The sequence below is a fragment of the Parambassis ranga genome, chromosome 8 (assembly GCF_900634625.1).
Source record: "Parambassis ranga chromosome 8, fParRan2.1, whole genome shotgun sequence".
Taxonomy (NCBI): domain Eukaryota; kingdom Metazoa; phylum Chordata; class Actinopteri; family Ambassidae; genus Parambassis; species Parambassis ranga.
The window spans coordinates 3,424,969-3,438,350 of NC_041029.1; the positions used below are offsets into that span (position 1 = coordinate 3,424,969).

Here is a 13,382-nt window from a genome sequence, read left to right on the forward strand (position 1 = left end):
CCGTTTGGCTTTGCTGCGCTCGGGTTTCTCCTTCATCCTGCCACCTCCTCCTTTTCTGCTGTGCTCACTGCCTTCACCCTCTATGTTCTGCTCTGGCAAAATTAACTCTTTTCTCCTTTCTTCTCTGTGCTTCTCTGGCTGCTGGCGTACGTCCTGTCCCTCTGTGCTTGCCGTCCATCTGCTGCACGCCTGGCATTGCTTCTGCAGCTTTCCTCCCCCTCTGCTTATGATAGTCCAGCTTCAGATGAGCTCTCCTCCAATCAAAGCATGAGTCTTTCCCCTTCCAATTCTGCTCAGCCTCTCCCCTGTCTCAACTCTGGGCCGTCTCCTTCCCACTCTAACTCTGGGGCAGCTCGGCAGGTGAGTGAGGAAGGACGAGGAGCTGTGATAGCGGAGACCACTTCCTGTGGTTAAACCTTGTTAAAGATTAAATCAACAGGCTCTGTGTGTCCTATTGTTTGACTGTTGTGTTTGTGTGTCCCTGCTCAGAATGTAAACCCAATGTTGGGTGGCAGCAGCGTAGCACAGGGCCGAGGAGGCCCCCAGTCCCAACCCCCCCCTCAACCCAATCTTCGTAACCAAGTGCCTCCACCCATCCTGCCCTCTCAGGTAACAGCCATACACTGGTCCTCCTGTCGTCCGTGTTTGTGACATAAAACATAAATAAAAAGAAGCACTAGAACCATCAGTAAAGTCAGACCCCCTGTGTGCAGGTCCCTCCATCCCTGTTGAAGTACCCTGGAGGTAACGGAGCTCTGAACCCTCTGTTTGGCCCTCAGCAGGTGGCTGTACTGAACCAACTCTCCCAGCTCAACCAGCTGTCGCAGCTCAACCAGATCAACCAGTTACAGGTACAGAGAGAGACAGACGGGCAGCTGTGAAATACATTACAGTTACGATACAGTTTTTGACCTTGTTGTCTGTCTGCAGCGCCTCCTCCTCCAGCAGCAGCAGCAGCAGCAGCAGCAGCAGCAGAAGGCTCAAAGCCAGAGAGCCATGCCTGTGGGACGTCAGCCTGAACAGGTCTGTGACGGTCCTGTGAAACTGCACAGTGGTTTTTCCCTCTTCCGTTATGTCTTCTAACCTCTCACTTCCTGTCCTCAGACACGTCCCATTGGATCGTCTCCAATGATGCAGCCGCCGCGACACCTGGACCCCTCCCTGCTCAAACAAGCCCCACCCCTCAAATCTTACATGGATAGCTACTTATCCCACAACACCCCTGAGATGCAGAAGGAGGCTGCTGCTCTTGGATCCTTTGGCAACTTTAACCCTTTAAGTATGTTTGCTCCCAGCCAGCATTCGTCAGTAGATCCTCCTTAGTTCTGTCCTAACCTCCTCCATCTTTCCTGGCAGGCTTGAACTCTAACCTGAATGTATCCCTGGACATGGGAGTTGGTGGTGGAAGCAGTGGTGGTGGAGCTGTGAGCTACAAAGAGCCACCCCAGTCCAGACTGAAGAAACTTTGGGCTACTGACCCTCTGGAGCAGAACAGCAAACCTGGTACATCTGAGTGTTATCTCCTCGGCCTCTCAGATGTGTGTCCTTCTAAACTTGTGTTACAGTGTGTGAGTTAACCCGTGCGTGTGTTCCACAGGTGCTATGTCGTCTGGGCTGCGTCTGGAGGATTCTCCTTTCTATGACTTCCTGTCTCCAGGCCCATCTCCCCTGAGTCCTCCCGGCCAATCAATGGGCTCGGTGGGCGATGGCTGGCCACCCCGTGCCAACTCACCCCCGCCCCATGGAAACACTGTCACCTGGCCCCTAGGTAGGCTTTCCGTTTGTGCTCCTGCTGCCTCACATGGAGGGCTTCTGTCGTGTATGGGTTTGACACCAGTATAAACTCTGTGTGTGTATGTGCAGAGTTCCGGCCCGGGGAGCCTTGGAAAGGTTACCCCAACATTGACCCTGAGACTGACCCCTACGTGACCCCCGGCAGTGTCATCAACAACCTCTCCATCAACACCGTCCGTGACACAGACCACCTCAGGGACAGGAACAACGGTACGTCACAGGCAGTAAACACACAAACACTGTGTGTAACAGAATTTGTTACTGACACTCCTGCTGATCTTCCTCAGGGCCATCCTCATCACTGAACACCACGATGCCTTCTAACAGTGCCTGGTCATCCATGCGTGCCTCCAGCCACAGCGGTTCCCTCACCAGTACAGCACAAAGCACTTCAGGTGTGTGTTCCCCTGTCGGCCCTGTTTCACCACCAGTGTGTGTGTGTGTGTGTGTGTGTGTGTCATCCCACCCTACTATGCGCTGACCAGCAGGATGTGAACTGGTTTCTTCTCTTTGTCCTTGCAGCCAGACCCAGCGAGTCAAAGTGGTCTCCAGGTGGCAGTTCTGTGTCCAACTCCTCCCTGGCCCATGAGCTCTGGAAGGTTCCCCTACCTCCCAAAGCGCTGTCGGGGGCAGCCCCCTCCAGACCACCGCCCGGCCTCGGCCAGAAGCCCAGCCCTGCCTCCTCCTCAGGCTGGGACGGCTCTGCCCTGAGGCTGCCGGGGTGGGGCGCCACAGAGTCTAGATACACACCAGGTGAGAGGAGCTGCACCTGCCGAAGGCTGCTGTTTTGTGTTGTCCTGAGCTAATTGTCTCATGTTTGTGTGTCTGCCAGGTTCCAGTTGGGGTGACAGCAGCAGCTCAGGGAGAACCCAATGGCTTGTTCTGAAAAATCTCACACCTCAGGTAGCCCCAGAGTCACAGAGCTCTGTGTGTTTAGAGTGATGGAGTAGCTGTATGCAGTGGTTGCTTACCTGTGTGTGTTTTGGTTTCTTAGATTGACGGCTCCACACTGAGGACTCTGTGCATGCAGCACGGCCCTCTGATCACATTCCACCTCAACCTGCCGCACGGTAACGCTGTGGTGTGCTACAGCTCCAAGGATGAGGCTGCCAAGGCCCAGAAGAGCCTGCACATGTGAGGAACTCACACACACACACACACCGACCGTCTGCTGTCTTTCTCCTGAAAGTTAAAACAACACAGTGACCACAGCAGGTGACACACAAATGATGTGACCTCTGATGAGGCATCTCTGACCTCCAACGTCATGTCCTCATCTCTGTTGTCATGGTTTCCTCTGACCTGGGCTAGAGGTATTAGTCTGAGGGTGGTCTCTGGACTCTGGTCTCCACTTCCAACCAGAGACCAACTGATCACCTCGGTGTCTCTGCCCCCCTTGTCCCTGATGGACTAGGACTGAGTCTGCGTCGAAGTGCACATAAGCGGTCATAGAGAGCTCCACTGATTCTCTGACACTCTGCCTCTATCCACAGGTGTGTTTTGGGGAACACTACTATTCTGGCTGAGTTTGCCAGCGAGGAGGAAATCACCCGTTTCTTTGCACAAGGGCAGTCACTGGCCACTCCCTCCTCCAGCTGGCAGGCCATTGGCTCCTCTCAGAGCAGAATGGATCAGTCTCACCCGTTCCCCAGCCGCACCGCCGAGTCCAGCCAGTGGAACAACAGCGACCTGCACGGCTCCTCCCTGTGGGGCGGGCCCAACTATTCCAGTAGCCTGTGGGGGAACCCCAGCGGCACCGAGGCCGGGAGGATCAGCAGCCCCTCTCCAATCGGCTCCTTCCTCCCGGTGGATCACCTGACAGGGGGTGGGGACTCCATGTGACCTGCCTGCCAATCAAAAGGGGCCGGAGGGGGGGGGGGGGGGGGGGGGGGGTCAGTAGAGAATTATCAATAATCAGCAGAAGAAAAAGTAGTTCTAAATGCAATGGCACTAGTCGGACTCTTTCTCACTTACAAGATCTTCAACAGACGGGGTGTGCCCTGTGGAAAACAAGTTACGTTTCTGCACATATGTCCACTTTGTTTTAGCCCAAAAACATATCAGTCGAATACTTGAATCATGCAGGCCAATTCTATAATGTGAACGGATGGATATTTGCTTCCAGGTAGTGCTCTTTCAGACCGAAAAGCTTCAATCGAGCTCATTATATTTTTGTTTCATTCGTCATTGTTTATTTGAATTCCAATTCTTTCTTTTTTTTTCGAACTTTTTTTTTTTTTTTGCATTTGTTTGCTGACAATGTTGGAGTATGAGCTTTTTTAACTTTGCACTGAATGTGGTTTTTTCTCAGTATATATATATAATCTGCAATATTAGAGGGAGCAGCCAGTTTTTCCAGTGTAGCTGTTTACTCATTGAGGTCCTTACCGTGAGTGTGTGCGCGTGTGCAAGTACAGTGTGTGTGTGTGTGTGTGTGTGTGTGTGTGTGTGCTCCTCTCTGCCTTGGCACGCCTACCTTACTGCGTTGTCGTGGAGTTTCAGATCAACTGATGTTAAAGAGTGAACCTGGAGGATTTCTGCTGACATTAAAAGTATTGCACCAATTTTTCTTTTAAAACTAAAGAACGTTGAGCTCTGCAGTGCAAAGGACTGTAGCCGCAGCTGGGACTAGCAAGCCCCGCCCGCCGCGATTTAAATTTTGGGGCGGGGTCTATCTAGCAAGCCCCCCTCCCTCTGCCCCATCCCCCGGTGGGCAGTGAGGAGGGGGGGGCAGCACTTTCAGAATAGGTTTCAATGTTTTGGAGGTGCCACACGGCAACCTCTTGTTTACAAGACTTAGGAGGCGGAACGTGTGTTCATTCTTCATTTTAAAGAGAAGATGGAGTAAAAAACTGAGAAAATACACAAAAAAATTAAAAATCATAAAAAAAAAACTTCTATAAAAACGTATAAAAATAAAAAACAAACGAAAAAAAATGTAATTGAGGATGAAGACGATGCTTTGTAACTCTGGGAATTCGGATCAGTGTTTTTGGCCATGGCGTTGGTTATTTGAACTATTCCTCTTTGTCTGCTAAATAACCAGCAGTGGTTCTCAGGAAATCAAGCCAGTTTTCCCCCCCTTGTAGTTGAATTAAAAAAAAAACTACTACTCCTTGTAGGAAAGGAAAATCCAACTTCTAGCACTGAAACTATGTATAGGTCTGTACGTTTTATTTTCTCTGCCAAATAACTGCTTTAAGCTGGAGAAGCTCGACACACTGCTTTCAATATGCTGTCTGTGAGGGAGGGGGGAGGACGGACTCCCCCTCCCTTCCTCTTCCTCCACTCCTCTGATGTAAGAATGAAGTGTGTGTGTGTGAGTGTGTGTTATAAACCAAGAGAAAGGCGACTCTGTATCTATGCATACTGTAGCCTCTCACATCCACTCGGCCTGCTGAGAGGCGTTTCTTTTTTTTTTCCTCCCCGTGTTTTAATGTTTTTGTTTTTAATCGCTCTCATTGCCACACATGGTGTTTCTGAAACAAGAAAAGAAAAAGGATTTTGGTTGAAGAAAATCTTAACAGTGCAAAAGTCGTCCACATTTCATTGCCTTGATCCTCAATGTGTCCGAAGATGCAACAAGTCAAGTGGCTTCTACCTGTTTACAAATAGAATATGATTGTACTGTTTGTTTGTTTTCTTTTGGTCGGGGGAGCGGGAGGGGCTCATCTGAAGTTCCTGTGTCTGTCTGTGTGTGTGTGTGTGTGTGAGTCCACAGAATACAAACCCATTACACATCTATCAGTGATTGTTTAGTTTCTATGATGCACAAAGTTTTTGGGGAAAAACAAAAAGCTTCAGTGTGTGTGTGTGTGTGAGAGAGACGTCAGCATTAGTGAAGCCATGGACCTTAATTTCTTTTCTGCACCATGTAAAGTTTCTGTGTGCCGGTTTCCCCTCTGACAGGTTTTTATTTCGGATGTTTAGAAGCCGTGTGTGTTTTTAGCCGTGAATATTTTACCGCTTCTGAACAGTATTAGCCAGATGTGACTGTGGTGTGTGCCAGTATTGAACCGCTCTCTACCAAATAATTCAATCATACAAAAGATTAGTTTACTTAATTCCATTGTGTGTTTGTGTGTTAGTTGGTGTGTTGTCCATGTGGAGCATATGTGTGAAACTTAATGTGAGGAGCTGTGGATTTTGCACTTGGATTGTAGGAGAGAGAGGCAGAGACGGTGTGGATCTTCAGGTGTGTTTGTTGTGTGTCTGTGTGTGTGTGTGGGGTGGGTTGTTGCAGAAGATGGTGCTTTGTTGGTTCTGGTCAGAGCGGCCTGAACAGCCAGAATGTAGCTGAAACGGTTTGGTCGTCGTCATGGTGATTGTTGATGGCTGTTGCCGTGGAGCTTGACTGAAACGAGGCTTCTTGTTGGCTGGTGGGGATTAAGGAGGAGAACTCTGTCCCCGTTTCCATCCAGAGAATTCACACATTCTGATGCAGGATCAGCGGAGTCCCTGCTCAGGATCCTGGCCTGAGGTCAGAGAAGGGACGAGCCTCTCATTCATGTTACTGTGTGTGTGTGTGTGTGTGTGTGGACTCGTTTTCATGCCAAATCATGGAGGGAGGGTGAGAGGGAAGGAAAGGGACGGACGGTGTAGTTTTGTGTGTATTTAAAGCTGGATCATGTAAAAAGCTTGAAGTTAAAGGATGACGTGAGGAAACTTTCAGTGCGTGAAATCAATCCGCCGCCGCTCGGCCGGAGCGCGGGGGCCGGAGCACGGGGGAGCCGGCTGGTGAATACTCTACTACTTTTTAATATTTAAGACAAAAATAATGTGACTGTTTGTGTTTCTCTTAACTATCCTGTGAGTAAATATATGATAACACACACACACACCCAGCGGCTCCTTCAGTCGATCAAAAAGCTCTACGGCTGTTTGTTTGTTTTTGTTTTTTAAACACAACAAAAAAAAAGGAAAAAAAAGATAAAAACTGTGAGAATCTGCTGTCTTTGTCGTTTTACATTTAGTATGAACACAAACCCTGAAAAGCTTTAGTCTAACCAGCACAAAGATGTGGGGGCGGGGCGGGGCGGGGCGGGGGGGGGGGGGCGCTCAGAGAGACTATGCAGTGGAGTGTTGAACCCAGGCTTCCATGTCCACCTCGGGTTTCTGCTTTCTCTAAAAAAAAAATACAAAATAAAATAATAAAAAAAAAAATCACACACAGCTGATGGAATTCCCAATAATATTCCTCAAACATGTCGTGCCATCGTCGAATCGTACTTCTAATAATATTAATAATAATAAACCTTTATTACCTAGCAACCGTCGGGCCAGTTGTAGCAGGAGACGTGAAGAAGTCCGTTTGTCTCTGCAAATTTTACACAGCCACCATGTTTTCTAGAGATTCGTGTGGTCGGATCACCTGTTAACCTAATATGCACATCGCTTTGGGAGACTGTTGAAACTATATATGAAATATATAAATATATATATGAGAATCTAAGCGTACAGTGTCTATAATCAGCTGAGAGGGCGTCTTCCTCTCTCACAGACAGAAACAGGAAGTACCTTTTTATTTTCACACGTCTTCCTCGGGTCATTAAGGATTTTAAACTTGGGTGGAATCTGCACTTTTTGAAGGACAATCTTTATTTGTATGGGTAAAAAAAATTGACAAAAAAAAAAAAAAACCAAGTCGCCTGATATGACAAGGTATAAAAACCAACTCCAGTGTGCTCTAACAATGAATGTCTCCTCTGATGCTGTCTGTCTGTTTGGTTTCATTTAATCTTTTTCCCTTTGTTGCTTGGTTTGTTCTGTATTCTTTTATTTTCTGGATTTTAGTGCTCTTAAGAGAATCTGTACTAAGGTGTAGAGTTAGTAGATAGTAGGTCTTCTGTTGGCTGTACTCGTATACTGATTACTGTTTGTAACCCTCTGGCTCCTGCAGCCAGCGTACAAAGCTGTATAACTTGGGTACAACCCTCAATAAAAGACTAACAGTGACAGCAGCGCCTCGCCGAGTCCTCATTTACCTCTGCTCTATGTAGGTGATTTTCAGTGTGGGTGGCTCAGACCACCGGTTTGTTATTCCTTAAAACACAGCTGTGATTTACAATTAGAAGCTGATGTGTGAATGTATTGATCCTAGGGGGAAGCTGCTTACGTTCCAGGTGCTCCATGCACGATCAGAAACGGGTTAGAAACGGTTAATGGACGCTGTGAACAGGGAGGTCTGTGTTTGAAATAAACATGTCACAATAAATCAGTGATCGTTTGATTTTCAGTGTTTCATGTGAAGTTGGACTGTTTCTGCTCACAGACCCTCTGTGAATGAGCTCATGTCTACATGGATCCCTGACATGTCCCTGAACTTCTCATACTGCTCATGAAGCCAGTGGGATCAGATCTTTAAGCAAGAGTGAGGGCTCTGACAGTAGGTGACAGCTTTGTGTTTATTACAGCAGAGTGAATGTTTCTCAGCTACACGTTACAGACACGAAGACGTACAGCACGAGTCTTTATTGATCCAGAGCTGAACAGAGGTGTGTTTAATAAATTGACTTTTATGTTCATTAAATACAGCCAGACACAAAAACAAGCCGACGGGTCACACGGGAACAGTTTAAGCACTCCTCTGCCTCGCAAGTGCTTCCTGTGCAGGAGGGGGAGGAAGGTGGGGGTCACCCTCTGTGGAGGAAACAGGCTTCAGTACTGACAGTGACATCATCAGTAACGTACGCAGCAGAGAGGCAGCTGACTGACCTCCGACAGGTTATTCATACACGTCCTTCTTGTCTGCGACGTACTGTACAATCTCATCAGGAGTCATCAGCTTCTCTGCCTCTGCATCCGGGATCTCAAAACCTGAACACAGAAAATGACTCAGCCGAATATTCACTGGACTCACAGAACTTGGCAGAATCTTCTTAATGGAAATTTTATTTCTTTTCTTATTTTTGGACGATTATTAACTCGCATGTGTAGTAAAGTCATTCAAGGACAATCTGAAAGACTGATTGTTGCCGTTTTTACAAATCAAAGGATGTTTTATTATGGGACAGGTACGAGTGTCTCACCAAACTCGTCCTCCATGGCCATGATGATCTCCACCTGGTCCAAACTGTCCAGACCCAGATCCTTCATGAAGTGAGAGGTGGTCTGCAGCTGTGGAGCACAGATTCATCCTCACGTTATTCAAAGCAGCTTCACGTCTGAGCCAATGATCTTGGGCGCCGCTCGGACTCACCTTCTCTGGGCTGATCTTGTCGTAGAGCTTCAGGACATACATGACGCGGTCTTTAATGTTTTCTAAGGTGAGGGGCGGCAGGTCGCCATACTGTCTGCACAGTACAGTCAGAGGGGGTGTCTGAGGAAGAGGAGAGACAGGAGAAGGTGATCCTTCTGATCCACAGACTGGACAGGCTGTGTGGCAGCTGCTGACGTCAGAAGTACAGATTACACATGACGCAGGAAGATCATCAAATTCAAAATGTTGAATTTCACACATGGTGGTTTTAATCATCCTCTCACTGCAGCTGTACTCAGAAGTCTCTGCTGACAGCATCAAGTGATTTAACATTCAGTCGTCAATGAAAACAAGCTGCTGTCCGCACAGTTTACAGCCTCCGGTCTACAGCACAGCGGAAACTCGGTGTTTTACACCATTAGGTGATTATGAGCAGGACTTAACTGCAGAGTGTAATCTGGAGAAGCCACACGGCAGGTCAGTGAAGTGCAACAACACCACTGTGATGCTAACAGCTAGCTAGCAGAGGAGAAAACACCTTGTGCTCTGAATAAAACCTCACACCGGACTCCACACAGACCGTCACATCGACACACGTTAAGTGGCCGTGAAACAGCCCGCCTGTTGGGCACCGTGAACCTCCAGCCGCCTGTCTGTGCCGCGCAGCTTTGAAAGACATCGGTAGGTCACAGCTAGGCCACGACTCTTCAATGTTACAGGACACTCACCCGGTTTTGTCCGAGCCACCGCGTCCTTCCAGTGTCTGCGACAGAGGACAGCGGTCGGTGGAGGGCAGCTGACGGAGCGGCAGCGGCTCTGACTACAAGGTTACTGGAGCAAAGCCTCAGTGTGGGCCGCGCGAAGGAGCGGACGCACTGCTGCAGGACACGGGCCGCCATGATGAAGGAAAGCTACTGCTAGCTACCAGCGTGGGAGGCGTAGAAGAAGAAACGGGGTCAGTCCGCAGTACGCATGCGCCCCGCACACATTTTTATTTTTTAGTTATATGTTATATTTGTTATTTTGCTCGCCGTGCATACCTTTATAAACATACGATATTAACTTAACTACATAAAAAAATAAAATAAAAAAGCGCATAAGCGAAATGAGCTGCGTCTTGCGGCGTCACTTCCGTGTCTGCGCAGCAACACAATCGCGGAGAGCTGTCTGCAGAAGTAGGGCTTCAGTTAAAACAATCTGACATTAATCAGTGTCTCTGGTGTTATTGTGGTGCCATGGAGCTGTCCGAGATATTGTACAACAAAGCGGAGTACATTGAGACGGTAACGTGCGCAATTTAAGCTGTCGTAGAGTCTGTTGTTGTTTGGCTGCTTGCTAGCTGTTCGCTGTTAGCGGTGGATAAACAGGGCGTTGGATGAACTCCCATCATTGTTGGTGCTTAGTTCAGCTAAACAACAAAAACACAAACACACACTTTAACGCAAGCTTCAACTGCTGCTGTTGTTTTATTTCAGGCTTCCGGGAACAAAGTGAGCCGACAGTCGGTGCTGTGTGGGAGTCAGAACATCGTCCTGAACGGAAAGGTAATGGCACACAGAGCAAACCGCCGTGTTATTTATGAACAATACACTGATTTGTTAGTGTGTGTGTGTGTGTGTGTGTCTGTATTCTCCTCAGACCATCGTGATGAATGACTGCATCATCAGAGGGGACCTGGCTAACGTCCGGGTTGGCAGACACTGTGTGGTGAAGAGCAGGAGCGTCATCAGACCTCCGTTCAAGAAGTTCAGCAAAGGGTAAACATCCATTCAGTTATTAAGATAAGACTGTATTGATCCCCAGAGGGAGATGAAGCCATTACTGCGGCAGCACAAATAATATTAGTTATTAATAATTATGGTAGCTAACTGAGCACTAAGGTGTGTGTTTCAGTGTTTGTTGCTGCTGGTGTGAAGCTCATTTCTGTCTGTGTTCCCTGCAGCGTGGCATTCTTCCCGCTGCACATTGGAGACCATGTCTTCATCGAGGAAGACTGTGTGGTGAACGCAGCTCAGATCGGCTCCTACGTCCACATCGGCAAGAACTGTGTTATAGTGAGTGGGATCAAACACACACACCCTGTTAGCGATGACAGTGTGTTTCTGCCTGTGGAGAAACAGTCACATGGTGGTCATGTTCAGATGAAGAGCTGCAGCAGCTTCAAGGTTTACGACTAGATAAAATGATGTGTGTTTGAGCTGTGAGATCAGATTATGAATTAATTTTTTATTTATCTTACATATTTCTCTCTCTATATCTTTATAGGTCTATATATAGTGTGCTGTGTGCCTGCACATTGCTGCTGCAAGAGTGAGATTTCCCAGTCTAGGAGTAATAAAGTACATCTATCTGTATCTGTCCACTATGTCTTTATCGACAGAAATGAATCTTCTATCACAGATCAGTCACACTCATGAACTACAGTCACATGTTTGATAGTGCTGAAGCAGATTTTAAAAAACACTGCAGTGATTGTTTTCATTGTTCTGGTTGTTGAGGATGAGCGCAGGATAGATAGCTGTTTGGGAGCATTATAGCAAGATAATAAAACTTTATTCATCCCGGAGGAAATTCCTTTGCCAGAGGTTTCAAGTTGCATTAAATACGATTAACGTACAGAGTATAAGTGTTAATATACATCCAAATCAGAAGTACAGTAAGCAGGCGCTAAATAAATACAAATATAGACTGGAATACATGTATCAGATTTGAACATCTAAGGTAAAAAATTAAATGATGGTTAAACCTACATGGCCCCATTCAAATGAAAAGACTTTGTGCATGTGTCAGATGTAAACTTGTCTCCATCCAGTGAAGCTTCTGCCTCAATATCAGATGTTTGTTGACACAAGTGTCTGTGTTGTGTTCAGGGTCGCCGGTGTGTGCTGAAGGACTGCTGTAAGATCTTAGACAACACTGTGCTTCCTCCCGAGACAGTGGTGCCACCTTTTACCGTCTTCTCTGGATGCCCAGGTCTCTTGCTCTCTCTCTCTCACACACAGACACACAGAGCGTCTCTGTCAGCTCTCGCTCACCTGCCTTTTGTGTGTGTCTCAGGTCTGTTTTCAGGTGAGCTACCAGAGTGCACACAGGACATGATGATCGACGTGACAAAGAGCTACTACCAGAAGTTTATGCCTCTCAGTCAGATCTGAGGACCACCCTGTGTTCAGTAAGACATCAGAAGTTCCAATCAAACGGACCGTGACAGGTCACCTTCTCTTCTTCATCTCCCAGAGGTCCTAAGTGTCACTGCCCTGAAACAGCATCATCTTTCAACCCCTAAAATCTGACACAGCAACACCAATGAGTGCAGGTTTGCAGCTCCAAATTCTGACAGACAAATCTCTGTGTGACCCTGTACATCTGAACCTCTTTAACTGGTTCATGTAGTGTGAGGTTTTTCCTGCCAGTGCAGCTGCTGATCATCAGTCTGACACCAGCTACAGGATGAAGAGGAGAGATGAAGGACGAGCTCATTATGTTTAACACTCATGGACCAAAACAGCAGTAGCTCTTTGAGGACAGTGGCTGCGCCGTTCACACCCACTGTTTAGCGTGCTTTATTTTGCTAGCTGATGTAAACTGTTTAAAAAGTATTTAATGTAATGTTTTATTTCGTTATGTTTCCAATAATGTTGTTGCTGACAACAGATACATATACATAAATAAATGCCTAAAAATACCTAATTTACAGAGCATTTATTTTTGATTCATTACTGTGGACATTTGACAACACAACAGAAGCTGAACATTTTGACAACCAAAGAGGAGATTAAAAACACTGGAAAATAAAAGATACATGTTTTTTGAGGAATTAAATGTATTAAGTTCATATAAATTTTGTAAAATCTCATAGATTATGTATATATGGGAAGAAAAAGCAGAATGTAAATCATGCTTCAGCCAGAGAAATCCTCACATCACCTTTGACATGACCGAGTCAGCCGTCAGCCCTTTGATGAAAATGGCTCCATCCAGCGGTAAAAACACCGAACTACATCATAACTACTTTTTTAATTTGTTTATTTCACCTCGCCGTATGTTTTAGTTATTGTTAATATTACTATTTACCAACATTATTATTAAATATCAAGTGGTTGTTTTAAATCAAGTCTTTTAAATGTATAAACATCGTCTAGTTATATATTATCTATATGACATACTGTACATTCTGTTTTCATTACAGAACTCTCTTGCAAGCTTTAGTGGGGAATTTTCACTGAGGTTCTTTTGTGTCAATACTGGGACAGACATGTGGGAGAGCCTATCACACGCTGAGCAAACATGCAAAGCCCGCCCTGCGGGGTCCATGTGACCAATCAGCATTGAGATCTAGAGGAATGGGCGGGACGAACCGCACAACAGGATAGTTTGCGTTGTATATATA

The 13,382-nt window shown here is 46.7% G+C and overlaps 3 protein-coding genes across 12 annotated transcripts in view; 2 read left to right on the plus strand and 1 right to left on the minus strand.

Moving 5' to 3' along the window:
• The window catches only part of LOC114439336 (trinucleotide repeat-containing gene 6A protein-like), a 39,459-nt gene that overhangs the window by 19,532 nt on the left and 6,545 nt on the right, over window positions 1-13,382 (plus strand). For 8 of the 10 annotated variants that reach the window (XM_028411194.1, XM_028411195.1, XM_028411196.1 and 5 more), the window contains 12 exons: window positions 490-609; window positions 714-851; window positions 931-1,023; window positions 1,105-1,279; window positions 1,357-1,503; window positions 1,598-1,768; window positions 1,864-2,004; window positions 2,082-2,189; window positions 2,317-2,547; window positions 2,627-2,697; window positions 2,789-2,928; window positions 3,288-7,751. In XM_028411194.1, the coding sequence (XP_028266995.1) occupies window positions 490-609; window positions 714-851; window positions 931-1,023; window positions 1,105-1,279; window positions 1,357-1,503; window positions 1,598-1,768; window positions 1,864-2,004; window positions 2,082-2,189; window positions 2,317-2,547; window positions 2,627-2,697; window positions 2,789-2,928; window positions 3,288-3,636 (1,884 nt within the window). In that variant the 3' untranslated portion in view covers window positions 3,637-7,751. Of the gene's footprint in view, window positions 1-489; window positions 610-713; window positions 852-930; window positions 1,024-1,104; window positions 1,280-1,356; window positions 1,504-1,597; window positions 1,769-1,863; window positions 2,005-2,081; window positions 2,190-2,316; window positions 2,548-2,626; window positions 2,698-2,788; window positions 2,929-3,287; window positions 7,752-13,382 lie in introns of those variants that run through there. The other 2 variants (XR_003671040.1, XR_003671041.1) reach the window with 2 other exon arrangements.
• ndufab1b (NADH:ubiquinone oxidoreductase subunit AB1b) lies at window positions 8,247-9,926 on the minus strand. Its single transcript, XM_028411336.1, has 5 exons — window positions 9,721-9,926; window positions 8,993-9,112; window positions 8,823-8,910; window positions 8,509-8,610; window positions 8,247-8,433 (listed from the first exon to the last, which is right to left on the minus strand). Exons 1-4 carry the CDS (start codon window positions 9,889-9,891, stop codon window positions 8,519-8,521), a joined length of 471 nt encoding a protein of 156 aa, XP_028267137.1. The 5' UTR covers window positions 9,892-9,926; the 3' UTR covers window positions 8,247-8,433; window positions 8,509-8,518.
• dctn5 (dynactin 5) lies at window positions 10,139-12,682 on the plus strand. Its single transcript, XM_028411331.1, has 6 exons — window positions 10,139-10,275; window positions 10,468-10,536; window positions 10,631-10,749; window positions 10,935-11,046; window positions 11,863-11,965; window positions 12,050-12,682. Exons 1-6 carry the CDS (start codon window positions 10,228-10,230, stop codon window positions 12,145-12,147), a joined length of 549 nt encoding a protein of 182 aa, XP_028267132.1. The 5' UTR covers window positions 10,139-10,227; the 3' UTR covers window positions 12,148-12,682.

Coding starts and splice junctions, on each gene's coding strand:
- dctn5 (XM_028411331.1), top strand. CDS start 10,228: ATGGAGCTGTCCGAGATATTGTACAACAAAGCGGAGTACATTGAGACG. Junction 10,750..10,934: donor TTCAAGAAGTTCAGCAAAGG/GTAAACATCCAT, acceptor TGTTCCCTGCAG/CGTGGCATTCTTCCCGCTGC. Junction 11,966..12,049: donor CGTCTTCTCTGGATGCCCAG/GTCTCTTGCTCT, acceptor TGTGTGTCTCAG/GTCTGTTTTCAGGTGAGCTA.
- ndufab1b (XM_028411336.1), bottom strand. CDS start 9,891: ATGGCGGCCCGTGTCCTGCAGCAGTGCGTCCGCTCCTTCGCGCGGCCC. Junction 9,113..9,720: donor GGTGGCTCGGACAAAACCGG/GTGAGTGTCCTG, acceptor CCTCTTCCTCAG/ACACCCCCTCTGACTGTACT. Junction 8,911..8,992: donor ACAAGATCAGCCCAGAGAAG/GTGAGTCCGAGC, acceptor TGTGCTCCACAG/CTGCAGACCACCTCTCACTT.